Raw genomic sequence first — 27,258 nt, forward strand, 5'->3', positions numbered from 1 at the left:
ACACACACACACACACAGGGACTGACACACACACACACACACACCCTCAGAGAATCCATGTCAATACCACACTTTATAAACACAAAGATTTTGTATCTATTAATATTTCTAACATTCAACTGCACCTTATCTATTCATTTATTTAAATTTGTACTTGCACAAGCATCACTTTTTAAACATTATGCTGCTATAACTGCTGTTTTCTGGTGCTGCTTTTATTAATTTGTTTGATTTAAACTATATTGGGAGGAGCCATGCGAAATTTTATTGTACACGAGTATAATAACAATAAAGATCATTCATTCATTCATTCATTCATTCATATGCTTGCGATTTTATGTTTTATGTTTTAAGTTGTTTTCCAAAAGGCCATAGAAGACTATCAATTTCACATGTGTGCTCCTGTTTTCTCACTTTGTGTTTACGAGTACATTGACAAAACAATGTGCTTATGCAATGGCTGAATCCCCCAAAATCATAATTTAAAATCAAATTATATGGTACAAATGCTGCATATAAAACGCAAAAGCATCCCACCGTTGACATACCTCCTGCTACATGTTCCATACATACTGCAGAGAGAGAGAGAGAGAGAGACAGAGAGAGACAGAGAGAGACAGAGAGAGAGAGAGAGAGACAGAGAGAGAGAGAGAGAGAGAGAGACAGAGAGAGCGAGAGAGCTGGGTGGTCCTGAGACGCTGCCATTCTCCGTCAGGGAGGGAGGTATATAACCTCCCTCCCCGACGGAGCTACGACCATTAGTCTGAGGCTGAAGGGACCTGCAAGGATGAAGCTCCTCTTCGCGGCGGCCTTTGCACTCTTGGTGCTGTCGGCCCTGGACCGGGCTGACTCTTCAGCCTACGACAAAATCGTGGCCCACAGCCGCATCAGGGCGAGACTACAGGGGTGAGTACGTTGTGGTTGTGTTTTTTTTTTTTTTTGTTATTTTTATGGATTTTACTTCACCCATGCATCCATGTGAGCTTAGGCTGCGAGTGTTAGAGGTGTGATTAGATGGAATTTGGAATGATATTATCATCGAGAAATATTTATTGTGATATTTAGTTTGTTGTTTTTTTTTTTATATCAATAGGTGAAATTGGCCACATGCCTGTACGGATGATGTGTTTTGTTTGTGCTGCGACTGTCAGATCATTTACCATGTCTGACTCCTTAGTTTCCTGCAGGAAAAGGTTTGTTCAGGCTCAAATCATCAATCAATTTTGACAAACTGCCTTTTGAAAGGCCGGAAGGGAACGTCGTCAGATAATTCATCGTGGTGGTCTGGCATTGTGGTGTCTCACCTCGGACCGTTGTCTCTAGGACCCAAATTCCCCCCCCGCTTAAGATCTCACGCACTCTGGCCCAGAGGTTTTTTTAACCCGGGAATTCACGCCTCGTCTCCCCAGGCCCAACGTGTGCGCTCTGCAGCAGGTGACCGGGACCAAGAAGAAGTACTTCTCCACGTGTCGCAACTGGTACCAAAAGGCCATCTGTGGAAAGCAAGCGTAAGTGCCGCTTTCGCGACTCTCGCCGACCAGTCGGAGATGAAAATGACACACACACACCCTAACCCTAACACGTTCTGTTCCTGCTTTCCTTTCAGTTTTCTGTTCTGGCAACTCATAGGATTTCTGGCTGTCGACATCTGTTACCTTGAATAAAGCTAGGGCTGTAACGCTGAACAGCTGATTTTCCAATCGCAGGAAATAATTGTGTGTTTGTTGTCGTACTTTTCAAAAAGGCGCTACTGTACCTGCTTATTAAAACACTGTTGCTGGTGCGATGCGCTGAATGAGCATTTGGCCTGAACACACCTACCAGCGGTTCAGTGTTCCACCGTGGATCCGGGCCATCACCACTTTTTTTTTTTTTTTTCCAGTGGCGCGCTGGTACTATACGGTGCGCTTCAAGTGAACCTTGGACTTGAACTGCAGTCGCGGGGCTTGGAAAATGAGGTTGTCTGTCACGCAGCCAGGGGAAAGTAATCAATCCAGAGCCTAAGAAGTTTGGTTCTTGTTTTGTCTGGCTCAGAATTATGTAATCAATCAAAAAAAAAAAAAAAAAACCCCTACAGGGGCCAATACAAGGGGTTTGCACAGTCCCAGTTGTGACGCGGCTCTTCCGAATGGGGATCCTCAAACCCGTGGGCAACTGTTTTTTTTAATTGTGAGAAGTGCAATTTTGCCCATTTTCCACAGAACTCCGTCACATCTGCTGCAGAGACTTACGCTCGTCTACAGTAAAACAGATGCCGACCAAAGTAGAAGTTTCCGACTCCACCATATGTGAAGTCTGGGAGCCGGGGGGTTCCGCTGCGTGGGAGTCTTCCGCTGACTGGGCGAGTGATCTCATCGCAAACCCCCCCCCACCCCCCGCCACAACCTCCCTTTCAGCCACGGTTCAAAGGCGTTCGCAGGAGACTGCGGGCGGGGTTTGTCGTTATCGCTCAGACGGACGACAAGCCTCGATCCGCCCTGGCCCGGACTGTGTGAGAAACGAGCTGCCAGGCGACGGCTGCACGAGCAGTCGTCCTCCTCCTCTTCCTCCTCATCCCCTTTATCTTCCTCCCAGAAACAAGTCCGTGCTCGAAGCCTTTATTCGGAAAATCGGTGCACACCTTTTAGGCACTAGTCCAATACTGCAGCGGTTCTCAACCTTTTTTTTCCAGGGCAGCGACCCTCATTTTGATACGCATTAGGCCAGAGACACCATTTGATTTTCTCTCTGGGACACTGAGAAAGTTTTGTGCTATATATGATCGCATGAGTGTGGTCTAGTTAGGGAGGCAACAATGAAACGTGACGTCTTGTAAATAAAATAAGGACGTTTAGTGAACTAATTTTGCTGGGGACCTCCTGAAACTCTCGAAGGACCCCTGGCGGTCCCGGACCCCATGTTGAGAACCAACGGAACGGAGGAGAAGTCATATTTCAGAGAGTGCAACCTCAGTGCTCATATCCTCATGAACCTTATGACCAATCCTGACTAAATAATACACCAACGTGGGTGTTCCTATGGTTCTGATGGACCAGTTGCAAGCAACAAACTCCCCATTTACTCTGGAGCGGGGGGGGGAACGTCCTCCCGCTGGGTATAACCTGCCGGTACCTGTCTCTCCTCAGCGAAGCTTATTGCCGTCGCCTGTTCACCCATGCCGAAACCGATCCGTTTGCAGAGCTTTTCAAAAGGCAAAAGAACTTAGTCACCGGAGCACTTCATGCTCGCCCCGTCTGGTCCTTATCGGATGATGACGATGCGCAGGCAGAGAATGTGAGCGAGTTATACGAGCCTGCGCTTCATTACAAAGCACTTTGTTGTCTCCCAGGCGTCGGGGCACCATAGTATTTGTTCCATGAAGACTGGACGTGAAGTTTGGACTCACCGGCATCTCTGAAATCAGGGTCGGGGGGGGGGGTTTATAGATGTTTCTCACTATAAAAACATGCTGGAGAGGCTGCTGTAATGAACTAACGTACGTTTATTAGCTTTCAATCCTGATGGTGTTGTTTGCCTTTTGTGGGGCTCGTTTTTTATTGCCGCTCGATACGAAGCGGGCGGGTTCTCCTTCCGCCGTTATTCAAAGTGTTAGTCTTAACACGTTTTGATCCCCTGACTCGATGGAGAGGGTTTTAAACAGCTGCAGCTTGATTTTACCATCCTTCCGGCCATCCATCACGCCGGCCTGATCCATGACGGCTGCGTCCAGTGCTGTTCGAGCGCGCACCGCCACCTCCACCTTTCTCATATCAAGGACCATCAATTTGATGCACAATTGCCATTCTCTAAGGTTTAATGTTTTGAAAATGGAATAATGATGACGTTTGTATCATTATCCCAGCAACTTATTCATTGACTGAATAAGTTGCTGGGGGCCCCCAGAAACCTCTTGAAGGACCCCTGGGGGGTCCGCGTACCCCACATTGGGATCCAGTGTCCAATTCGCCAGTTACCGCACCGATCTGCATGAAAATCTGGAGAGCTTTGCGAGATGAGAGGTTCTTTGCACAGACAATGCCAACGGAATGAGGTTGTTCAACGCCGCCACTGTATTTCCATGAACATCATCGCACTCTGTGGCTGCAGCTGACATATTTCCCTAGCCTGAGCAAGATTTCCGAATAATCAAAACTTTTAAGTACGCTGTGCCGATGCAAGATGAAAAACAAAATGTCCCTGAGGTTAACCAAACGTGGACGGGGGCCAAAGTCATTATTTCGGTTCAAGAACAAGTCCGTGGTGGTATAAATACTCGTCTGTGACGGTAGCGTAATCCTGCAGGCACCTTCTCTGCTGCGCTTGGCCCGGGCTGTGGCACCACGCGGCCGGTTGAGGGGAAAGCAGGAGATTTAATGGGACATGTGGGAAATGATGATTCAGCTGAAAATCGCCAGAAAAAATATCTCTCACACTGCTGCATTGAAAGACGCTTGCAAACAAAACTAATTTCAGGGGATGTGGTGACTTTTCCCTTCACCCTGACCTCCCCCTCTGCGGCTTGTAGGACCGTGCTGTACGAGTGCTGCCCGGGATACATGAAGATGGACAGCATGCGTGGATGCCCTGCAGGTACCGTGCATCGTCGGCTCACAGCACACGACGTAGCTGAGGTCACACGTGGACAGAGCGATGCTTCATCGTAAAATTAAACGGACTGTGGGATCTCTTTGGAAATCGGACCATCCAATCGCAAAAAATACGGTGGCATAACGTCTATGCATAAGGTTTTCTCTTGTTGTTTAATGATGAGTTACACAATAATGAATAAGAAATATCTGTAATTGTGTGGTACGGACACATTACTGCAGGATTTTTGATCCTCTTAGCAGCTGTTGATGGAAAGGAATTCCAGTGACAGTCAAATGCGGGATTTTTATTAAAAGTATATTATATTGTACAAACTTTGAAAACCTTGTCATTCCTAATGATCCACTCTTCGGTCACATATTTCACATTTAACTGTGGTTTATTGAGAGATTAACAGATTTGTTACATGTTTCTTTTCTCCACCAAGAAGCAGACTTGGAGATGTCTAGCATTTGTTATTTTCTCTTCCTCAGTGGCCCCCATCGACCACGTGTACGGCACACTGGGTGTGGTGGGTGCCAGCTCCACCCAGGACTACTCGGACCTCTCCAAGCTCCGGGCTGAGATCGAGGGAGCTGGGTCATACACCTTCTTCGCCCCGAGCAATGACGCCTGGGATCGCTTAGATGAAGTACGTGTCAGTAATACTAAACTTGTAGAGGACTGAGGAGTAGGGCGTAGTCTGACTGGAAAAAGAACCGGAGGTGGAGTGCAGGGACAACGTCCTCGTTGGCTGCTCAACTCCACTCCCGTACCAACGCCTTTCAACCGTTTTCATAGTATCAAGCGCTGTTCGTTGGAGTTTGGTGTCGGAGCAGTTAGATGAAGCTGGAGCTCCGTCCTGCCAAAATACCGGCACGCCTTGAGTCCAACTCGAACCGTCAGATCGTCTCTCAGATACCAATGGGTTACTTCACAGGCGCTGCACTCATTCATTAGTGAAAGATTTGGGTTGAAGGACACGAGGATCGAGTTAAAGTTCTCTGCAATCACCGGCAGTAGCTGCAGCATAGGCCCCGCCCCCATTGGATTCTGATTGGTTTACAAGATACAAACAATCCACAATGCAATTTGTTGCTCAGCAGGAGTCTGCTTGCATGAGCCGTTTGGTACATACGTCAAAACTATGTTAATGTAATTTCTTCACGTTGTCCTCTCCTCCCGACCTCGCAGGAAGTGAAGAGCGCATTGGTCAGCAACGTCAACATCGAGCTGTACAACGCTCTGCACTACCACATGGTCAACAAGCGCCTCCTCACCAAAGACCTGAAAAACGGAATGACCTTCTCCTCCATGTACCAGGACCTGGGCATCTACATCAACCATTACTCAAACGGCGTATGTACGACCGGCCCAGACCGCAAAGCGAAGCTTCCACCTGTTGCCAGCTTAGAATTCTAAAGAACAATTTTCTTTGTCCAACTGCTCCTGTTAAACAGTGAAAAGGGGGAAAATGCACAAACACCTTCACTTTCTGGCCTGGACATATATCGATGTGGTTTGGAATAGCTAGCGCTGTGTGACCGGGGCTCGTGTTCCACGCAGGTGGTGACGGTCAACTGTGCCAGGATCATCCACGGTAACCAGGTGGCCACCAACGGCGTCGTGCACGTCATCGACCGCGTCATCAGCGCCGTGGGAAACTCCATCCAGGGCGTCCTGGAGGTGGACGACGACCTCACTACTCTCGCCGTGAGTACCACGTGTTAACTGTAGTCTACTATATATCCTGTTCCACATCGATGTCTAAATCGACTCGAGTGCAGGGGCTCAGCCCGAGCGGACTCAGAAAACATTCCCCCGGACGCCCACCCCTGACGCCGCCGCCGCTCGTGTGTATGTGCTCGTAGGATTTGGCTCGTGACGCTGGTCTGCTGGACAAGCTGGGTGAACCAGGACAGTACACCCTGTTCGCCCCCACCAACGAAGCCTTCGAGGCCCTCGGAAAAGATGTCTTGGATCGACTGATGAGTGACAAGGAAGTCCTCCGAGGTAAAGCACCGTTACGTTACTACCTGTCGCCGCCCGAGGGCCTTGTCCAGGCAAAAGAAACACTCTTTTTAAGAAGCTGTGGCGAACTTTGTATTGAGTGCAGACAAAGCCAAGCTACAGCCACATTTATGTTTAATGGGTTGAAAGTACAGGAAGGGAAATTCTGTAGTTCCCCATAGGCATTTTTTCTGGCGCGAGTCACCAATAAAGACCCTTTTTTACTTGGTCCACTTTTTCCTATTCAAAACAGATGAGACCGCAAGAGTCTTCAGCATGGATCTGGAATCCACAGACAGTTGGCAAACCGTTCATGCCCAAGTTGTGCCAGTGTGTAATAAAAACGACTGCCCGTCTCAAACCTCGCGTGAAATAGCGAGTGGAAAGTCACACGGCGTTGCACAAATCACAGCAAATATTTGTTTTGTTTGAGATTGTCTGCGGAGTGAGCGTGTGGGCCCCGGACACTCGAGCTCCGCAGACAGCGGCTTGTTTCATACAAGCCGCTCTACAACAGTTGCTTGCGCTTTGGCAAGTTGAAGCCCTCACATATACAGTGGCTCTTAAAAAAGCCCTCCTGAAAGACCTGAAAAGAACATTAACATTTTGGATTGTCGATGCTCAGATCTGGGAAGCAGCTGCACCAGGGAGCAAACCAGGGAAAACTGTCTTGAGTCTGTTCTCAGCCCTTTTTTATTCGCCCTGAAGCTCGCCCCGCCAGTCTGTGAGAGAAAAAAACTGCGGGGGCCCCCTTTGCTCAAGGGCCCTTGGGATCCAAAGGCCCGTCGGGTTGCCAGGTCTTTGTGTCCTCGGCTCCGCCGTTAACTTGCAGAAGCACGTCGGTCATAAAGCCTGAGTGGCCGGCTGACCCACTCTGCCTCGTGTTGAAATACGAGAGGATCCACGGAGCATAAAAATTAACTGCTCTGTATATTCTACAGTATGGATACATTAACAACCGTACCAGAGATGAAACCAGGGAGACGTCTCTACAAATTACTACTATAACATCTCTATCAATGATTGGAAGTTGCTTTTGGCCGAGTTTTTCCTCTCTTGTTCGGAGGCTTACGTTAAGGGCAGGGGAGGGGAAACCCCGGCCACTGTGTGCTACCTAGATCTGATATTGACTGTATATTTACTTATGTTTTGAAGAAGTAGTCAATCGAACCTTATTTAACGGCATCCGATTTTTTTGTCTTTGATAGCAACAGCATTTAATGGTTTTCTTTGTTAAGTCACAGTGGTCTGTGGAAAAGGTTTCCCCAGCCCTGGGTTAGTGCTGTCAATGTAACTTGAGCGTGGGCTTGCGAAGCTCTTTGTGAAGGGCTGTAATCAAGGGCTTTCAGCGACACACTGACTTGACGCTGCGCTGCTGTGTCCCCGCCACCCCCCCCCCCCCCCGCAGCCTTGGTGAACTTCCACCTCCTGGGCTCGGTGCAGTGCTCCGAGGCCATCATGAGCGGAACCTCCTACGAGACGCTGGAGGGAAACAACATCGAGATCGGCTGCGATGGCGACAGCATCACGGTCAACGGCATCAAGATGGTGATGAAGAAGGACATCGTCACCGTCAACGGCGTCATCCACCTCATCGATCAGGTGCTCATGCCCGACTCAGGTGAGGATCCCATCTCGCGCTTCCCTGCTCGCCAAGTTTCACGGGTCGTTGAAAATTCTGGCCTTAAACATCTAGCCACCGAGGATCGGGATCAATTTAACCAAAATACTGTCAAATTCATCCAAAAGAATTATTAAGTTGACGACGGACTTGTGAGTGTAAAGTCTGATGCTGAGGCGGTCCAGCTTATTGTACAAGGCATTATAGAGCAGTCCCGCAGTAAGTTAAAGGCCACCTCCAACCAACTTCACATCTTGATTTCCCCCTATATACAGTATATATATATATATATATATATATGATTTATGTTTGGAAAAAAATGTTTTATATATATTTTTACCATAATAATAATCGTCTCAATAATTGTGATAATTATAATATGTATCATAAAAAAGACACGATAACAAATGAAGAAGAAATGGGTTTATGAGTTGGCTAGCCAGTTTACATAATCATGCATCACTTTTTGCACAAGTACCGTTTTAACAAGAACTTGGAATTTAAAACTTTGCAGCTTAAATCAGTTATGAGTCCGAAACGTACGATGCTGGTGAACAGTGGAATCAGTGTACCGCAACAGGGATAAGAAAGACACCAAACACCAAAAAAACCACCAAAAATAAAGCGAGTCAATGGCACGTGTATTGATTACTCAATTTCACCGGAGAGAGAGAGAACGGAATTTAGAATCATAACCAGATTCAGTTTTATCTGGTGCCGGGTGCATCGTGAGGAAAAAGAGGAAAGACTGGAATGTGGTGTTAGACCATTCCGCAGGACTGCAGCGGTGGATCTCATTGAGAAATGGGCAAGAAAAGTCTCCCATAAAATGAGCAGGAGATTAGTTGCTCCAGCACCAGTGAGCGGGAGTTTGTTTGGAAGCTGTTTTTAAACACAGAGCTTTATAAAACAAAAGTGAAGTTGGCAGCTGATGGTGCATTTCACACTATTGTTTCACTAAAGTCAGTGGCTCCCAAACTTTTAACAGTCCCGCTGCCCCGTCACGCATCCGACCTCCGGCTGCGTACCCCGTCTACAGGGCCGGCTCTAGCCATTTTGCCGCTCTAGGCAAACTGTCAAGCGGCAAGAAAGGTGTCCCTGTTACGCACGGAGCCTTTTTCCTTCCGTAAGGAGACGTGAAATAAAATAACCTACATCTGGAATAAATATACACTGTTTTTTGCGCGTCCATCACGGGCGGCCCGTCGCTGGCGCGCGTGCGTCATCGGCCCCGTCCGAGAGGGCGCGCGAATTACGCCCAGATACCCCCAACCCCCCGAGCCCTGGACAGTTTGAAAAAGTGAATCACGTACAGTTTGGGAAAAGTTGCACGAGGTGAAACGTCTCAGCCAAGCCAAGAAGGAAAAAAAAGCATATGGCCCATATTCTAAATCAATAGTGGTTTGGTTAACCTCCACCCCCCCCCCCCCCCCCCCCCACACACACACACACACACACACACACACACACACATACACCCCCCTCCCGCAACTTCAAAGGAGGGAGGGAAAGCAATGGCGCATTTTTTCAGCTGGTTGAGTTCATTTTGGCATAAAAACGGTGACCTATTTAACATCTAAACAGTGTTTTCCCTCTGAAGTGTTGCCTGGGTGTGATGTGTCCTCTCAGCGAAGCAGGTGATGGAGCTGGTGGGGAGTTCCCAGTCCATCTACGGGGACCTGGTGTCGGAGCTGGGCCTGGCCGCCGCCATGAGGCCGGAAGCGGAGTACACCCTGCTGGCACCCCTCAACGGGGCCTTCACCGGTGAGTCGCCGAGCCCCTGCCCGCGCCACAAACAGCCCCCCTTGCCCTCGCCCTCAGAGAGGAGGGGGCGGGGCGTCGACCTCAGTCCACAGTCTGGAGTCTGCGGGGACTCGCGCGCTCATGTGGAGATCTGAGGGCTTCCTGAAGTTTCATGACATGCGCGAACCTAAGAATAACCGCAGCCGTTCCCGGGCTCAGGGCGTGAGATTCCCCTCCAGGATGTTCAGTGAGCCATGTGCATTTGCTAAGCAGCCAGTCTCTCCAGGAAACTGCGAAATTGCGATTTTGCCATCACAATAATTACATTTAGCTGCAGGCAGCAATACACGATGGGTTACTTTTCCATGAATCCGGAAAACATTGACGTTGACGTTTTTATGTGATTATTTACAATTTTCAGGATAGTATTTTTTCCGATTCGTTCCAAGAATATGAACTCATCACGCACTCGGCGGTTTTGTATCTTACGACTTCCGCGAATCCTGCAAAGTAAGGGGGATCGAAACGCCACATCTCATATCGGAATACAATGTCTCCTTTTACAATAAGAACAAATAGATGAAATTTCAGTGGAACAGCCCTGGCAGACATCCACCAGGTAAGACGGTGCGTAAACACACGCCTAGTTTGTAATCTCTAACCACGTCGGCGTTCAGAACCACAACCTGTGCGCTGGTAACAAATTGGATGATGACGTCACAAAGAGTCTTACTCGAAAACTCATCTCGTTCCATTACCGATCCAAAGTCTCCGAGCGTTGCCGTGTCAGTGAAGCAGGAACGTTCGGCTACTTTCGGTCAAATTTGGTCGGTTTTTTTTTTTCTTCACAATTTTCTGCTCCGTAAGTGAATGGATTTGGACGAAACTTGAACCATGACATGTCTGTGACGTCGCGGTTCTAACGACACCTCAACCGTGTCTCTAGCGCTAGCGGTCGTCCCGTTCCGGACGAATCTCGAAAAATTCAGAGAATAAAAACATTTGTTGCAAGAGCTTGCAATTTTGAATAAATAAATAAATAAATAAAATGCTGCAACTTTTCCGCATTAAAAGGCCAAATTCAACCCACAAGTTTAAACCTGTCGCCCCTCACACGAAAAGACAGAGGCTGCTGTCCCTCGTCGTACAGCACTGATTTTATTTGGTGCCAAATTTGCGTTGAATTGAGCATTTGTTTTGTATGCTGATAGCACAGGTTTAAAAAAAATAAAAATAAAAAATATTACATTTGTTTTGTAGACCCAAGCACATCATGCTTTGAGCTCATCAGTCCTCATGTTCAGAAAAAATAAAAAATAAATTGAGTCCGAAAATATTTCCACTTCCTGTGATATGCAGAATGCACATTATCACACGAAGTGATTACATGACTCTCATTCTAATTTTGCCCACAATTTTACAGAAAAAAAAAAAAGAATAACATATAAAATTGTCAATTGCTTTGCAAGTTTTGAGCAAAGCCGCTGCCAAAACAAGCGATTTTGGTCGCAACAATCAACGAGGAACTCAATGAAATCCTGGAGGTTGAAATCAGCCGATCAGTGCACGGCTGGAGCAAAAACACGGCTGGGCTTTCTTCCTTTCTGAACCTGGATTTTTCTGTTTGGCTCATCAAGACAGAATAAAGTAAGAAAAGCAAATTACTGCCTGTTATTATAAAGCGATTCTCCACGGCATCCCCCATTTGCTTAGTTATTACTATTTAAACTGACTAAGTTTTTTAACTAAAGGTCATTAATAAAAGCCAAACACGTTCACTGCACAGTGAAAAAATGGTGCGAGGAATACATAAGGTGGTACCAGCTGAACATTAAAGTGGAGCCTGGATCCTGCCTGTAAACTCCTCTCAGCCCTGAAACAGGTTTCGTTGGGTGCTGTACATTTTCCCCAATGTAGTTTACAGAACTGTGCAGTAAATCAAACCACTGCTGACAGCAGGCCCGCGCGCAGACATTGAGAGGGGCGGGAGCTTTTCCTTTTCCTTCGTGTTCCTGTTTTCTGGTGGATTTCGATGCACCAATTTGTGCCTTTTCTGCACCAATTTACGGTGTAGATTTCTTCATTCATGAAATTTATCGTAATAATTATTTGGCGGGGCAAATGCACGTGTTCTAAATTTTGAGGGGGACGTATCCCCCGTGCCCCCAACCAACTCGGCCAATGGAGCGCTGCAGGAATGAGTCCTAAAACCCGGAAATGAATTTTTGAATGGGTTTAAGGTTCGATGCCTGGAGTAAGCCTCTGCGGTTGACACAAGCTGAAGACATCTTCACGTTTAGTTCTACGACATCAACTACGTCAGAACATACCCCGCTCGTGAATCCTGACGCTTTTTACGTTTTACTTCAAAAAGGCGGTTGCCCACCGGGTGGAAATTAGGGGGCTGGGGAGCAGAGCGGTCTCGACCACCCCCCCTTACCGGGAAAAAGAGAGGGTTGCCCCCCTCAATATATCATTGTAAACATAACTACATAACTTTAAATAATATAATAATATGCACTGAAAGGCCTTGTGCTCAATTTAGACGCAAAACATTGTTTTTTGAAGTTTGGAAAGAGTGCGTCCCCCCCTCTATGTCTGAGTGGTTTGGTCCGCTGCCAACCCCACCTACATGAGGTGAATCTCCTCGGGCATGTACTGAATGTGTATGGAGGAGGGAGGTCTTTCCACTGTTAAAGTCATCATAACTCGCTGAATTTACGACTGATGTTGAAGTGGTTGAGTTTCTTACAAATACCAGATGTGTGTTTATGATACAGGGTACTTGGTTCAATTAAAAATGGGGGTTTTCATACCAAAATGCCTTATCTGTGCCAACGGTAACAGTAATATTTCTATAATTTAATATTAGAATTAACTTACCCTAAGTATGTAGGCTCTAAGTTTATTCTGTTTTTTTTTTTTCTTACTGCATGTGAAATGGCTGCCATGATGCCATTTTGTTTATAATTTTGGAAACAAGTAAAGACTTAATTCATAAAATAAAGAGGACATATTAAGAACAAACACTAAACATTGAGAGAAACATGAGAGATCTGCTTCTTTGGGAAAAACTGAATCTAATTATTAGTTTTAGTTCATTGAATGGGTGTTGCTTCTCTCCTGTACTGTAAATAACATACACATGTACAAGCCTTAAGTTATTTACTTATCAATTATCCAGTATATTTAGTAGAAATAAGGCTTTTCCTCTATAAACTGTACAGTACTTTCAGTGTTTTGAGAATTTCCTGTCCCCCCAACACTAAAATGTAATATCCGTCTCTGCCACTCACTGCTCCACCTTCACAGCCTCTAGTTGTGTTTATACTCGCGCCCTCATAGAAAACCACACACAGTGGCGCCAGCTTGAATATGTCTATTATCTGGCCTTATATTATTCCATTTTATCCAAAGTTGACAACTGATATTCAAATTTTGAAATAAAAACAAGCAAAAGAAACAAAAAAACCCACCAAGCTCTGCCTTTGTGCGTCTCTAGCTCTCTGAGAAACGCTCCCCCCATCAAACCCCACCACCACCACCCAACCATCCAACTAAAACAGCTCCGTCGGGTTATTTTAGTCCATGTATAATACAGCTGTTTCCAACAAAAGATCAATGCCATTCACGACAGACAAAACAAAAAAGTGCGCCTGATAAAAAGGGCAACATGGACATCAGGGGGCAAAGGGGCAGTTGCTCGCCCCCCAAAATGTAAAACATATTGTTCAATCTCTTCTCCCCGAGCAGACGAGATCATGGCCATGGATCAGAGGCTGCTCAAGATTATTCTGGAGAACCACATCTTAAAGAGGAAGATTGTCCTGGGTCAGTTATACAACGGCCAGCATCTGGAGACCCTTTTCGGAAAGTTTCTGAGGGTCTTCATCTATCGCACAGTAGGTACCCGGGCCAAACTACGCACTGTGGCCCCTCGGCTTTGGAAAGAATTATGCTGTGATGCATTTGCCTCCCCACTGACCAGCGGATTGTTTCTGCAGGCTGTGTGCATTGAGAATTCTTGTCTGGTGAGAGGCAGCAAAGAGGGAAGCAACGGAGCCCTCCACCTCATGAAAACGCTGTTGAAACCAGCGGAACAAAACATGTTTGAGATTCTGACCAAAAGAGGAGGATTCAAGTAAGTACAGGGATCGCTGGTGAGGGGCCGGGGGCCATAAACTGTGGGGTAGAAGAAAAACCACATTTTTCTTCTCCATCTTTCCATTAAAACTGCATCCGCAATCACCCAGATCTGAGGAACGCGGGGTGGGAAAGTGCTGCTCTTGCATTACGCCGGCGCTCAGCGGTTTCTGCGACGGCCAAGTAACGGTTTCCCCCTTCCCCCCGGTCGCAGGATCTTTTTGTCGCTGGTGGAAGCCGCCGGCTTGACCGACCTTCTGAAGCAGGAGGGAGATTTCACCCTGTTCGCTCCCAGCGACAAAGCCTTCGCTGATGTGAGCCAGGAGGACCTGGCCTTGCTCAGGGGTACGTTCACCGAGAGCCTCACATCCGCGGCGTAAATCCGTGGTCCTCTCAGCCCGCTGATTTTGCCCTGCGTCTGCTCTTCGCCATCCCTCTCCGCAGGGGACATGAACGCCCTGAGGACCATCCTCCTCTACCACTTCAATAACGGCGTCTTCATCGGCGGCGGGCTGGAGACCGGAGTGACCAACCTGCTCAAGTCCCTGCAGGGCAGCAACCTCCGAGTGCTGTTTGTGAGTGACGGCAGATAGACCGACGCCACCGATGCATGCGCCCATGCACAGTGGCTGTATGCATGGTTCCTACCCAGGCCTGGAAGGTTTATGTTGCATTTCCGCCTATAACATTTTTTATCCGAGAAATATTTCATTTACGTACATCACATCTAGGGTGCTTAAGCAACGAGGTGACGAAAAAAATTGATATAAAAATCTAAATTTTAAATATTTTTCTTCAGTAATTATCCGATTATTTATTTTCTGATAGAACCCATAAGAGGTTATTATTTTCGAACTTGGAAGCACATAAGAGTGAGCGCCAGAACCGGGTGCACGGTTCTTTGTACTACAAGCTCGATCAAGTAATTTATTGTGTTGGCTTTCGTGTCTGTAATTTCCTAAATTATCCCCCGCAGGCCAACAACACTATGCAAGTGAATTCTGTCCAAGTCCCCGAGTCTGATATCATGGCCACGAACGGAGTCGTGCACTTTGTCAATAGCCTGCTATACCCTGCAGGTATTCCCCGTCCATCATTTTCTGTTTTTCCTTCTCAGAGTTTAGTTCCCTTTGTTAAACTGTCAGCGTATGCACTCTGCAAACTTTTTTTATCACAAAGCTGTTGTTAAAGGCTCCGTGCGGCCACGCCCTGCTCTCTGCTGTAGATATTCCCACTGGAAGCCAGGATTTCCTGAGGCTGTTGAGAAGGCTCATCACTTACATCCAGATTAAGGTACGGAATCAAACTCTCACTTTGTTTTAATAGCACTGGGTTTGGCGTTTGTAAGTGCAGAGATGTTTTTTTTTTGTTTTTTTCAATCCCAATAATTCTGGAGCGTTACCACATGATTTCTGTTCCTGCTTATGAATGTCCTGACAAGACACTGCTTGTGTTTGCTATAAAATTACCTTTATGGGGCGAGTAAAGTAATGGTTTTATACCGCTGTGTGAGTCGAGAGGCATGTTAAAGGGTTTATTTTGAATATTTATTCATAAGAAATTGAAAGAAGAAATTGATTAGTCGTGGTGAATTATTGCAGCTTACGTAAAACAAACTCAACTAACTCTGCATATTTAAGTAAAATGGCGTGTGGTTGTTCATGGAATACAGCACCGTACAGTTGAATAATTCCGATGTGTTTTTTTACAGTACATCTCAGGTTTCAGATATAAGGAAATCCCCCTCACATTTATCAGTAAGTAGTGATAATAATTTTTTTGTCATACATTTTTGTTGTACACTTATGGTAACCTTCCGTCTTTAACTGCTTTATATCTCTTGTGTCATTAGAGAAGACCATCACTCGCGTCATCCAGGAAGGTACAGTCAATGATTTTTGCATATGGTGCGATTCCTCATCAAATGACTGACATCAGATGTGATTCCATTGAAGCGTTTGTTTATTAAATTGATGTTCTGTTTACGCTGAGAGGGTCCTGGGGCTTTGGGCGAGGGCCGAACTGAAGTACACATTGAAATACAGACGCTTGGATCCATAGAAATGCAAAGGATTCCCCTTACCCAACACGCTCCCCATCGCCTTTTTTTTCCACACTCCTCTCAAAGTGCAGTGTCAGGGCATCTCAGGACTTAGCAAGTGTGGACATTATCAATTTGATTATGAATCACATATTTGGAAAGGAAAGCCTTTCAGAACAGAGGAAGGTCTGCTGGTCGAATGAATGACATGCAAGGGCGAGGTTTTTTTCCTGGCTGGCGGCAAGACTCATCCCAAAGAATGAGGCTGGTATGTGTTGAGCACACGCTGAGATCTGCCGTCTTTGTTCATTTTTTTTTCCATTCGTAGTTCCTGAGGTTACCAAAGTCACAAGGGTTATTCCCGGAGATCCCGTCATCACCAAGGTGACCCGGGTTATCGAGACTTCGCCTACAATCACCAAAGTCACCAGAGTAGTCTCAGGTAAGCCTCATTGTTATTTGAATCTTCTGATAAATTTGTGATATTTGTATAAAATAATTGATTACTGCCGCTTTCCCCAGGGCCCCAGTACTCTGTCAGCACTGGCACCTCCAACCTCTCTTTGGAAGGTCAGTAACAAGTAGAATGTACTCATATGGAGTTTTGCAGAAGGTAAAAAGTATCAAGGAAAAAGTATTAGTTAATGCTGCAAGGATATATAATTTGGTGCTAAAATGCAGAGTTGGAAAATTTCAAGTTCAGAAAGTTGGACGGATAGAAGGACTAACAGATACCAAAACACGTTAAGTGTGAAGAAGATGGACTGGCAACGTTATCCAACGGCACATTATGTTCCCTCAACCCTTCGAGTGAACATTGGATTGAGGGAACATAGATCTGAGCAGACATAGGGCTGAGGGAACATAGAGCTGAGGGAATATAGGGCTGAGGGAACATAGGGCTGAGGAAACGCAGAGCTGAGGAAACAAAGGGCTGAGAAAACAAAGGGCTGAGGGAGCATAGGGCTGAGGAGAATGGGCTGAGAGAATATTGGATGGAGGGAACACACAGTAGAGCTGAGGGAACATAGGACTAGGGAACATTAAGACAAGGGCTGAGGCAACAAAACGCTTAGGGAACATTGCTGAGGGACCATTGGCGTGAGAGAACATAGGATTGAGGAAAGATAGCCTTGAGGAACTGCAGAGTTGAGGGGACATAGTTTTAAGGGGGCATAGGGGTGAGGGACCTTAGGGTTGAGAGACCATAGGGGTGAGGGACCATAGGGTTGAGGGACCACTGCCGCTGCCCATGGGGCTCAATCAAGTGAACCCTCTTATTCTGAGCTTTTGTTTTCCACCTTCCTCAGGTACCAACCTCGCTGAGATCATCACAACTGGGTCTGACGCTGACTCTGACACAATTACCAAAATAATCCAAGGTCAGGGCTACGACTGAGCTTCTAATATTCACATTTCTGGGACTCGAAGAGAAAGCAATAAGATACTTGTAAAATGACAGCTCCATGACGGTGAATCTGTTTACCTCTGCAGGAACGCCTCCCAAACGGATGACCGGCCGGAGGGTTCCAGGTAAAGTCGCGCCTCCGCTCGCACCAAGGTAAAACCTCATGTGACGGGGAGTGATCTTTTTGTTCACGGGCCGATTGGCTTCTCTTTATTACAAGCTGGAAGCAGGCGGAGGACGAGGCTCGTCCACGACAAGAAGGAGTGAGCGCGGACCAACAAAGCCGCTAACGACAGAGAACGATCGAACCAGAAGACGCCGCGAGTTTTACATGTTGAGCTTCCACTTGAATGATGGAAAATGGTGGTCATTGGAAACAAAAAAGCAATTGGTGTGAGTAACAGAAATAAAACCACTTTGATAAACAATGGTGCTTCCAATGTATATCTCATATGACGGCTTGATGAATAAAGGAAACTTTGAACTTTTTTATTGTCTATGTAAATACCGCCAAATGAAAGTTTTGGCAGAACCAAAGCGACAGAGAATCAGAGTAGCTATAAAATCTTTCGAAATCCCAACCATTAGGCTTGCAATAAAGACAAGTGAAAACAAGTTTTAAACCCTAAACTATGCTATGCTTTTGCTGAAGGTGAACACTGATGCGGGAGGATTTTTTTATTGGCCGTTTTGGGAAGATGTAATTTATCGCAGCATGACGGGGAGTTTGCAGCGGACACATCGCGAGATGTTGTAAGATGTTTTCTGATCGAAACTTTCTCTGATTGTACCTTTTTTTTTTTACTGTTCATGTTGATCTTTATTCATGCGTGTTCTATTCGGAGCAATGTGTCCGATCCCTTATCCCTTTTTTTTTTTAATTTTCCAAACCTTTTTCAATAAAGTACATTCTTGGGTAAGAATATGACAATATTGAGGCGACCGCTCACACGTTGTCATTGACTTATCTGAAATAAAACTGGGAGTGTCAAGATTCATTTGCACAAAGTACTGTCGATCAGGTTTCCTCAATCAAAAGGGCGAGCTCGATGAACGCGGAGCTGGAAATCTTGTGCCAGTTTAACCTGAAAGCGCTCATCAACAAACGTGCTCACTTCGTGCTTCGTCGTTTCCCTTGCGCCGTAGTGCGTCCGTGTGGTGCCTGACGAAGCATTGCAAGTCGCTTAAAATCCACTGCGGGGGAAAACCTTGAAAAAAAAAAAAAAAAAAAGGGTTTTGTGGAAAAAGAGAGCTCGACCCTCGGGTGCAGAGCGCTGAGGGAGCGAGTGACGGAGCTGAGTTATCCGCCTTTTACGAGAAGTGTTATGTCAAATAAAAAGCCCGAGACATGATATAGAAAGCAGTAAAGTGTAACGGTATACTGCGTTGCTGTGCTCTTTGTTATCTCCGACGATTAAAAGCGAGGGAGACGAATGCCGCCGCTCTCCTCTCCTCTCCTCTCTGATCCGCTCTGATCCTCGCTGATACCGACGACGCAGATCGGGTTTTTCCGCAGGCGACGCTCTCGCTGCTCCGCGGAAACCTTTGAAGCTCAAGACAGAGCGGCGGCGAGGCGGTGAGGGCGTCGCCTTCTGGTTTAGAGTCACATCGGGCGACACTGCAAAAAAAAAGAAAGGACTAAAGTTTGACGTTTTTTTTAAAGACCTCAGTGACGGTTGTGTGAATTTGACACGGACGAGACTGAGCCCAGAAGAACCAAGAAGATCAACCCAGAAGCACCACTTTAACTTGGACTGTGACCTCACGGCGTGAGTGCGCGTGTTTGCCTCGGGGGGATACAGTATCTCTCCAGATCTTTAGGGCGCCATTCTTTGATCAATTACTCTCATATCATACTCTCAGACATAATCCCTGTGGTCACAAGTCGGTCCAAATGTTAAGTAAATCATCTCCCGCTGACACGCAGTTTAAATCCCATTGCTCCTTTAGCATCGGGTCAATGCAAACAGAGAAGCTGGCAGGGTTGTCTTTTAGGCTCTCCTATGTAGGGTTATTCAGGGTTCTCCCTGGAAATTTATCAAAAGCAAAGAAATCATACTGTTGCCAATGTGGGGTTTTTTTTCCCAATAAGAGAAACAGAGAGTCAGCGGAAGAGAGTTACAGAGCGAAAACAGACAGACACATGGGGGTATAGACAGACAGACGGACAGTCTTAAGCCAGGAACGCGCTACAAGATGATGAAGCTGATTCTGACCCCGATTCCCTCGCCTTCCTCCCTACAGTCGTGAGTTGAGTTTTTTCGTCCTTTGCTTCTAAAGATTATCGAGCCGGATTATCCCCCGATCCGCTCCCAAATCCGTCCTGGCGACACCCACCGCAAATGGCAACTATCAAACGAGTTCATTTTACGATCGGGTGTCCTTTAGCAGTATGTGGATGGTCACGTGGGAAGGGCCGAGAGCCGTGTTTTATCTGCTCTAAAGTCACGTTTGATCGCGCAAGATTTCCAGTCTTGAGAGTCGGGACTCTGCTCTTTGTGCAAATGGTCGCTCTCCACACACGTTAGCAGCGAATCTGTTAAATGCGTCGTGATATGTGGTCAGGCGTGGGGTCGCCCACTTTGTCAGCATCTGTTAGGATTTGAAAAGTCTTATGGTGTGGGGCCAGGCTGTTTCATTATTTCCAGCGACTTTTAAAAAACTGCCGACAGCATTCCCTCCTGGGGAACACGCTGTGGTTTTATCGAACACACTTTTCTTTGTCTCCTCACTCGGTTCGGTGTCAGCTCGAGGAATCGCATTTGTTTTGGTGCGAGTTCCCTTGGCCAAGCCGATTCGCTGGGATGCTGTGACTGATTATGTCAGAAAAATCGCATGCAGTAGTTTTCCCAAATCCAGACATAATACGTTGCTTCCTGAAATCTGCACAAAGATAATCCAAATGATCAGCCATGTTTCCATTACATCCCAAACATCATCTCATTTTAAGGTGTTGTAGTTTACCTTTATAATTAATTTTGACTCTTGCTACACAAAAATACTGAAATGTTGCATAAGTGTTGTTGTGCAGAAAAACACTCAAATCTGACCACTAAGAGAGGCAAAGCTGCCTTCTGTATCGCATGCTGTATTAATGTTTACAGCATTCCATAAGTATTGTAAAACCCCAAAACAGCTGCTGTAAAGCCCCATTGCTTTCCCAGCTGCTTTTAGAGTTCTCCAAACTGCAACGAGCCATGATCTCCCAAAATGTAACCCTTTACGAGACGAGGCATCACGTCGGACCTCTATTTGAGGTGAATTAGGCGTGATTATTTTGTATCCTGATGCAGCGCCGTGCTGGGCGGAATCTCTGTTCCTCATAAACTTGCTTGAAGATTCACGAAAGTTATTTATATTCTCAGACCAGTGTCCATCTGCCCTATCTATTATCTTTCCAGACGGAAGTGGCCATCTCCGATATTCAATTTCACAGAGGAGGCCGGCCTGCACAATGCCTCTGAGCAACTAAAATGGATATGAAAAGGCTTGAAATCAATCAGTTTAATTAGCCGAGTCTGTTTCTAATTGGTCCACCATTGACGATGTCAGCACATCTGCGTGTTTTATTTCGCTCTCGCGGCGCAGCCGAGGAGTCTGCAGTCGCTGCCCGGGAGCAGCTGCGCAAATGTAAATGCGGTCACTCATCTGGATGCAACATTGCATCTCGGTGCATGTTTTGAGTAAAAACCCGACCCCGACCCCGGTGCTGGCTGCCTTTCCTGCATCGTCGTCTATTATCTCAGCTCCGCTGGCGCGGCAGCAGCATCTTCTATATGACCATATGAAGATGGTATGTAATACGTGTCCATACAAAGCACATTGTGTGCATGGAGGGAGGACTGTTCCCGGTGCATTGAGGTTTTGGGAAAACCACTAAACGGAACATTCTCCCACCGTGTTAAACACTGCCAGCCTTTAAAATATACCCAGACAGATGGAAGCTGACACAGATCTACAGCCTGTTTACCTTTTATTAGAAATATGACCAACCGCCAGATTTTGGAGGAGTAAACAGTGTGGTTGGTAGTCTATACGCACTCTATATATAAGTGCATAGACATGCATAAATGCATATCATAGAAACTGAAAACAACTTAATCAGGCAGTTGACTAAGCATTGGTCCCTTTCAAATCTGCACAGCAAGATTTCAGATTGTCTACTTGTTAAACAGTGTATAATTCCTAATTATTCCAATCAAGATTACAACAACATCAAAATAATCCATCATGGCTTTGATATGAGTTGCACCTTTTGTAATTAACAAGTGTACTTGTATGTATGTATGTATGTTAAATCTGACATCTTTCTAAAGGTTACTGTCTATTTGTCTGAATATTCTCCATAAAAGTAAGAAGAAGCAGTAGTAAGCCTGTTGCAAAACCATATTATCAGATTTTGATATGCCCTGAAATGCCTGAAAACCAGGAAGCCCTGCTGGTTTGTCTTGGTCAGGCTATCATAGACTTCTGCTCCCTCTAGTGGTTGGACATTACACATTTAGCTTCAACATGTGACAGGTGAATTTATCTAGTATAATAAAAATGATAATCTGTAAACTAATCATAATTGTTTTTTTTTGCTTTAAGCTTCTGTTGAGGATTTAAAGAAGGCTTAGTTTTCCTCCTCTGTCACACGCCGTCCAGGAAAGAGGATTTCAGAGTTACACATTCTTCTCCTCTGAGCGGCTGCCAGGAATTACTGCCAGTGACATAAATGGACCCCAATAAATAATTCTCTGAGGCCTCTTTCTCAGAGCGTTTGCCCAAAAGACCTATTCACTTTGCTACGTGGCTTAGACCGTTTCCCTGCTCGACAAAAACTTGATTCCGCTGAAATGTCTGTTTTTTCCTCATCAATATTTTATGTTAATAGATCATTTTAAAAAAATAAGTCATTTGCACTAACAATATCATCTCGATGTGAGCCCATTATATCCTGGACCGCCTCACATTCAGTCCAAGTGATCTTTAACATTATAAATTGACTCTGACAGCCCCTTTATTGATGCACTCCAAGATGTTGCGTCAGTTTTAAGGTCTGCTGAGGTGATGTATGAGGGGAAAAAATAAAATATTTCCATGCATGCATCATGACGGAGGAATACGGTGTCCCTGTCTTAAATGAACACACTCGGGGGCAAATTCACAAAGAATGGACTGCGGCCGCTGATAGCGCCATGAGAAGCGTCCGCTATCTGCACGCTCTCAGCGTCCGTTTCACAATCGACACGATTCAATAGACAGCAGAGCAGGTAGGGAATGGAGGGAATGGCCGCCTAAATATGCCGGCCCATATAAGCGCGTGGAACGGTGTGGCCCCGTCAAGTTGTCTGACAGAACCAGCTCCGCAAGCTGCGCATCATTTGATGTAACTACACCGAAAACTGTAGCGACTGTCTCCTGAGAAACTCCTTTGTCTGTCTGCGAGTGCTACTGTTCATTCTTCAGCCATTTGACCATCTCCACTCGCTGACTCAGCTGATACGTGTCCTCAATTCATTTCCCGTCGTCAAAACCTAGATGAGAATCTCGCCCTCGGTTGAGTTAGTCGACACTGACGAGCTTCGGAGCGGCTAATCCTGGAGGCCATGTGACCGTGAGCAGCTGCGGACCGCACGTATTTCCCAAATCCCGCGTCTTGTCTCCAAATGAGACAAATCAACAGCTTTCGGCAGCTTCCTGGACACTCTGTGGCTCCCCAGGCAGGACGATCACAGCCGCTTGGCAAAATGCTCCATGTCAAGCGCAGCACATAATCGGTCAAATGGTAAAACATAATCCAAGTTACATGCCAGAGAAAGTCAAAACATTGTTACTTGGCCTAAATAATAAATCTCTGTAAAGATTAACAAAACCTGGGCCTATTTCAATCACAAATGGACATGATGTAAAGTAGCATGGCTGTGCAAAGAATTGCATCAAAACTGCGATTAAAATGGTGCACCAACATTCTATTGCCTACTCGTGTTTGACATACATCCAGTGAAATAGTATGAAAGTATGAAAAATATTATGTATTTCATGAAAAGAACTTTGTACTCGCATACGCACATTTAGTGTGTAATACACACTTCAGCGCCTACATGTGGAATGATTGTTGATATTCCCTCCTTGTTTACGAAAGCCTCTTGGCTCCGCCCCCTGCCCCCCCTCTGATTGGTCAAATGTATTTTTGAATCCCCTTAGCCCCACCCACTCTGTTAGTGACGACATTTGTCTTGGTTCGTTTGATTCAGTTGGTGTAACAAGTCAATTTAGTCCTTGGTAATTTTCTGCTGGCGAGTAAAAACATTTGCTGCGGGCGTGGCGCGGACGCGTGACTCTCGATTCTTATCTTTTGAGATTCGAGTCTCAGCTCAGAGATTTTGAGCCTCAAGAGTTGCATCACTACTCTGTGCTGGAGCTGCGATATTCGATGGACCAGGAAGTTAGTTTGGTTTATTTTAAACTCCCACTTTCCTCACTACTCATACTGTAGTAGCAGAGAGTAGTTTCCAGTGCATATCCAGTGTCGGAGCTCAGCCCAGTGCCAGGAAGCAGAACCTGCTTCGGAATGGAGGGAAGTTGAGGTTTGTTTAAAATCTGCAGAGATGCCGACTGTTCGGAGGCGATTAATCACCCGCGGGGTTTGACTGATCTTATTATGTCAGACGACCCAAATCAAGGGACATGCATCACTTTTCTCCAGCTCTGGTTTGGAACAGAGGTTTTCCACCCAATGCTGGAGAGTATTTCTCAAAGTCTTGAAACATTTTTGGAGCGAAAGGACGAGTTAGGTGAGCTGGGTGAGTTAGTGTTAAAATAAACATGTGGCGGCATGGACAATAAAGAAACTATTATCTACCGTTTTCACAGTGCTTTTTTTTCTATATGCAACATACTGGCACTGATTTGCATTGCAATGTCTGCTCCACTCAAACATTTTATTTTTTGGTCAGAGGAGTTCATTGAGCTGTTACATTTCGCTTTTCCCGACAGGCCCATTAAACTCGTACGACCTCACACCAGGGAACCAAAATAAATCAAATATTCACAACACACTTCATTCTCCGTCCTTGGCTGATGCAGCGCTCAAGCACATTGAAATCTAAATGGTAGGAAATGAACCGGCTAGCCGGCGACCCTCGACAGCCAGCCAACTATATGTTTATCCTTCCACGAGCATTTTTCGGAACAGGGCTCTTCGGAACAGACTTCCGTCGCTGTTCTGTCGGTGAACGGGCGGGAGTTCCGCTTTTCCCCCGTCCGTGCGGTTTGGGATTCCAGGAGGTGAAGTGGGTCCAGTTCAACGAAACGTCTGCAGGAGAACCTCGCGATCGTGTGTCCGGGTAGAATTTCCCAGACGAGGACCAACTCAAACAATCGAAACGAAACTTTATTTTCTGTCTTTCACGAGAAGTTGTCATTTGATGCTTAAAATCTCTGTGTTTGACACACGCAACCCAAACTACTTTTCTTCCCTAAATCCCCAACATGGCCGATTTTTTATTTTATTTTTTCCCATTTTACGCTGGCACCCCAGCTCCCTGAGTGTGTAATGTGTGTTCCTACTCGACCTTGAAGGAACATTGTGAGTGACTTCATTTTACTATTTTGTTCCAATGTAAATTGACCCCGGAGCCATAAGTCTTTGATTTGTGCTGCGGGTTGGAGCACCAGAAAGGCAGTATTTCACCAAGTCCCCCTCCTTTCTGGAACCGTAGATCCCTGGCAGAGGACTCCCCCAGAAGGTTCCAGCGCGGGGCCACGTCGCTAGGGTTCCCCGTGGTGGTTGGGTCCAGCTCGGACGGCTCCCCTTCCCGGGCCAGACGCCTGTCGCGCTGCGCTGGTTCGCAGACTTGGATCCGTCTCTGTTTGCACATGCGGGCGGCTTGCGCAACCTCGCACCACCTGGGTCTGTTCTCCGCAATCCAATTGATGCAATATATTTTTGGGAAGCGAACAAACTGAGTAATCTCTTTGTTTGTTGTTTTTTTTCCCCCCTCCAGCGGCTTCTGTGACATTTGGTTTCTGTTGAATTGTGTCCCCAGAGAGAGAGAACCTCAGTTCAAAGCTTATTTTATACATATTGTTCCAATAAGATATATAATTTAGTCATAGATCTTTTACAATGGTACCAACACAGCACCTTAAATTCCATTTCTGTGCGAGCACGCACCACACATCTTCAGGGCGATTTAGGTCAGGAATACCTTATGTTGAAGCAATACAAGGCCTTCAATAATATGTCGAGGCAAGTGAAGACACTGTTTGTGTATGAGAGGTATTTCTTGGCTCACTGCCCTCACAGTGTGAACCCTGTGTTGTGTTAAAAGATAGCGTGAGAGACTCCACCCACAGGTACAGGTTCTGGGAGGGAGGCTTTCTCACAGCGAGGCGCCGACGCGGCGGGTTTTATCGATAAGGCAACAAAAGGGCTCGCCGGCCAGCGTAAACACAAGGTAATCGGAGCGCTCATCTGCCGGCGCAATCTGCTCCGCAGACTGAAAAAGAACACTACACAAAAAAAAAAAAAAAAAAACAGCCGGGCCAAGCGACGGCAGAGGCGTCGATTGGCCCGATGCGGTGCAGGTGCGCCGCCGCGGAAAGGAGCCAGCGCCCGGTTCCGCAGAGCGGCGCTTGACCACGGCCCCTAGTCTGTCACAGATGCAGTAGGTTTGCAATTTTTCACTCAGGTCCTTGTTAAAATGTTGGTTTCCATCATTCACAAGTGTCCATAGCCAGGGGCAGACGTAGTGATTTAAGGGGCGAAGGGAAACACAGGTATGGGGGCCCTCAGCTATGACTGTCTTCACTTAAAAAGGTCAATTCAAGGTCAAAGGCTTTTTAATCAATATAAAGTGCATAGGAAAATGGTCACTAAGGACTTACCACTGCCGGGATATTTCCAAAAATAATGACGGCAAGAATTTGGTGTGTGTGTGTGTGTGTATGTGTGTGTGTGTGTGTGTGTGTCAATCGATGTTTTCTGGGAGACATTACAGAACGGGAGCACATCAGTAGATGTTGCAGGAGGCTGCAGCTACTTTTCCGTTGTTCACACGCTGAAAACGAAAGTAACACTGATGTGTTTGGGTCAAATTGGGAAAATGCGGTTTAGAGTTTAGGTGAATTAATTTAAAATGTATTGTGTATGTACTATGGGGCATTCCACAACCCCACCCACCCCACCACAAACTCAGTTGGAGGCACCATGACATAATACAGACCTTATGCACCAGAACCAATTGGGATAAGTCCTGTACACTCACCGGTGGACACCTGACACACACACACACACACACACACACCTGCTTGGAGTGCAGCCCAGCACCCTCCTGGTATCATCCTTCTCCTTTCCTCCCTCATTTGCTGCCATAACTATGACAGCAAGAGGCAACGTGACCGGTTGTAGTTCTAGTTTTCCTGGACCTGATTAACTCTGTTTTTCAAAACTTGTTTATATTTTTGTGTAAACGTTGTTTGGTTCTAGAATGATAAATAGTTCTCCAAAGAGGGGGGTTGGTGGTGGTTCTCTATAACAAAAAGCTGTGCTCTTGTCATCCTACAGGTCGTCCACAGGACAGAGTTGTTGCAGCAGTTCTTGATGATTTAAGAATTAATGAAGAGTTGCACTGCAGGTTGAGAAGTTGAACTCCACTTGCAGACCAACCCTGTCCTGGATGCAATGGAACAAATATTCTGTGTTAATACACAGGTTAAAAAAAAAAAGCGCTGTGTTCA

The 27,258-nt window shown here is 46.1% G+C and overlaps 1 protein-coding gene across 1 annotated transcript; it reads left to right on the forward strand.

Moving 5' to 3' along the window:
• Positions 1–749: 749 nt before the first annotated feature.
• postnb (periostin, osteoblast specific factor b) lies at positions 750–18,526 on the forward strand. Its single transcript, XM_080006498.1, has 22 exons — positions 750–906; positions 1,410–1,508; positions 4,505–4,569; positions 5,061–5,218; positions 5,761–5,925; positions 6,133–6,279; positions 6,438–6,579; positions 7,985–8,197; positions 9,827–9,961; positions 13,694–13,842; positions 13,945–14,081; positions 14,298–14,428; positions 14,528–14,658; positions 15,060–15,162; positions 15,309–15,376; positions 15,795–15,840; positions 15,936–15,965; positions 16,453–16,566; positions 16,647–16,694; positions 17,435–17,506; positions 17,619–17,657; positions 17,753–18,526. Exons 1-22 carry the CDS (start codon positions 788–790, stop codon positions 17,797–17,799), a joined length of 2,358 nt encoding a protein of 785 aa, XP_079862624.1. The 5' UTR covers positions 750–787; the 3' UTR covers positions 17,800–18,526.
• The last annotated feature ends 8,732 nt before the right edge of the window (positions 18,527–27,258 follow it).

The sequence above is a fragment of the Zeus faber genome, assembly GCF_960531495.2.
Source record: "Zeus faber genome assembly, chromosome: 9".
NCBI classification, from domain to species: Eukaryota; Metazoa; Chordata; class Actinopteri; order Zeiformes; family Zeidae; genus Zeus; species Zeus faber.

Excerpts from the sequence above, each read along its gene's own strand:
- postnb (XM_080006498.1), top strand. The coding sequence starts at position 788 with ATGAAGCTCCTCTTCGCGGCGGCCTTTGCACTCTTGGTGCTGTCGGCC. Across the intron at positions 14,082-14,297 it reads ACCAAAAGAGGAGGATTCAA|GATCTTTTTGTCGCTGGTGG; the intron begins GTAAGTACAGGG and ends CCCCGGTCGCAG. Across the intron at positions 15,841-15,935 it reads AATCCCCCTCACATTTATCA|AGAAGACCATCACTCGCGTC; the intron begins GTAAGTAGTGAT and ends TTGTGTCATTAG.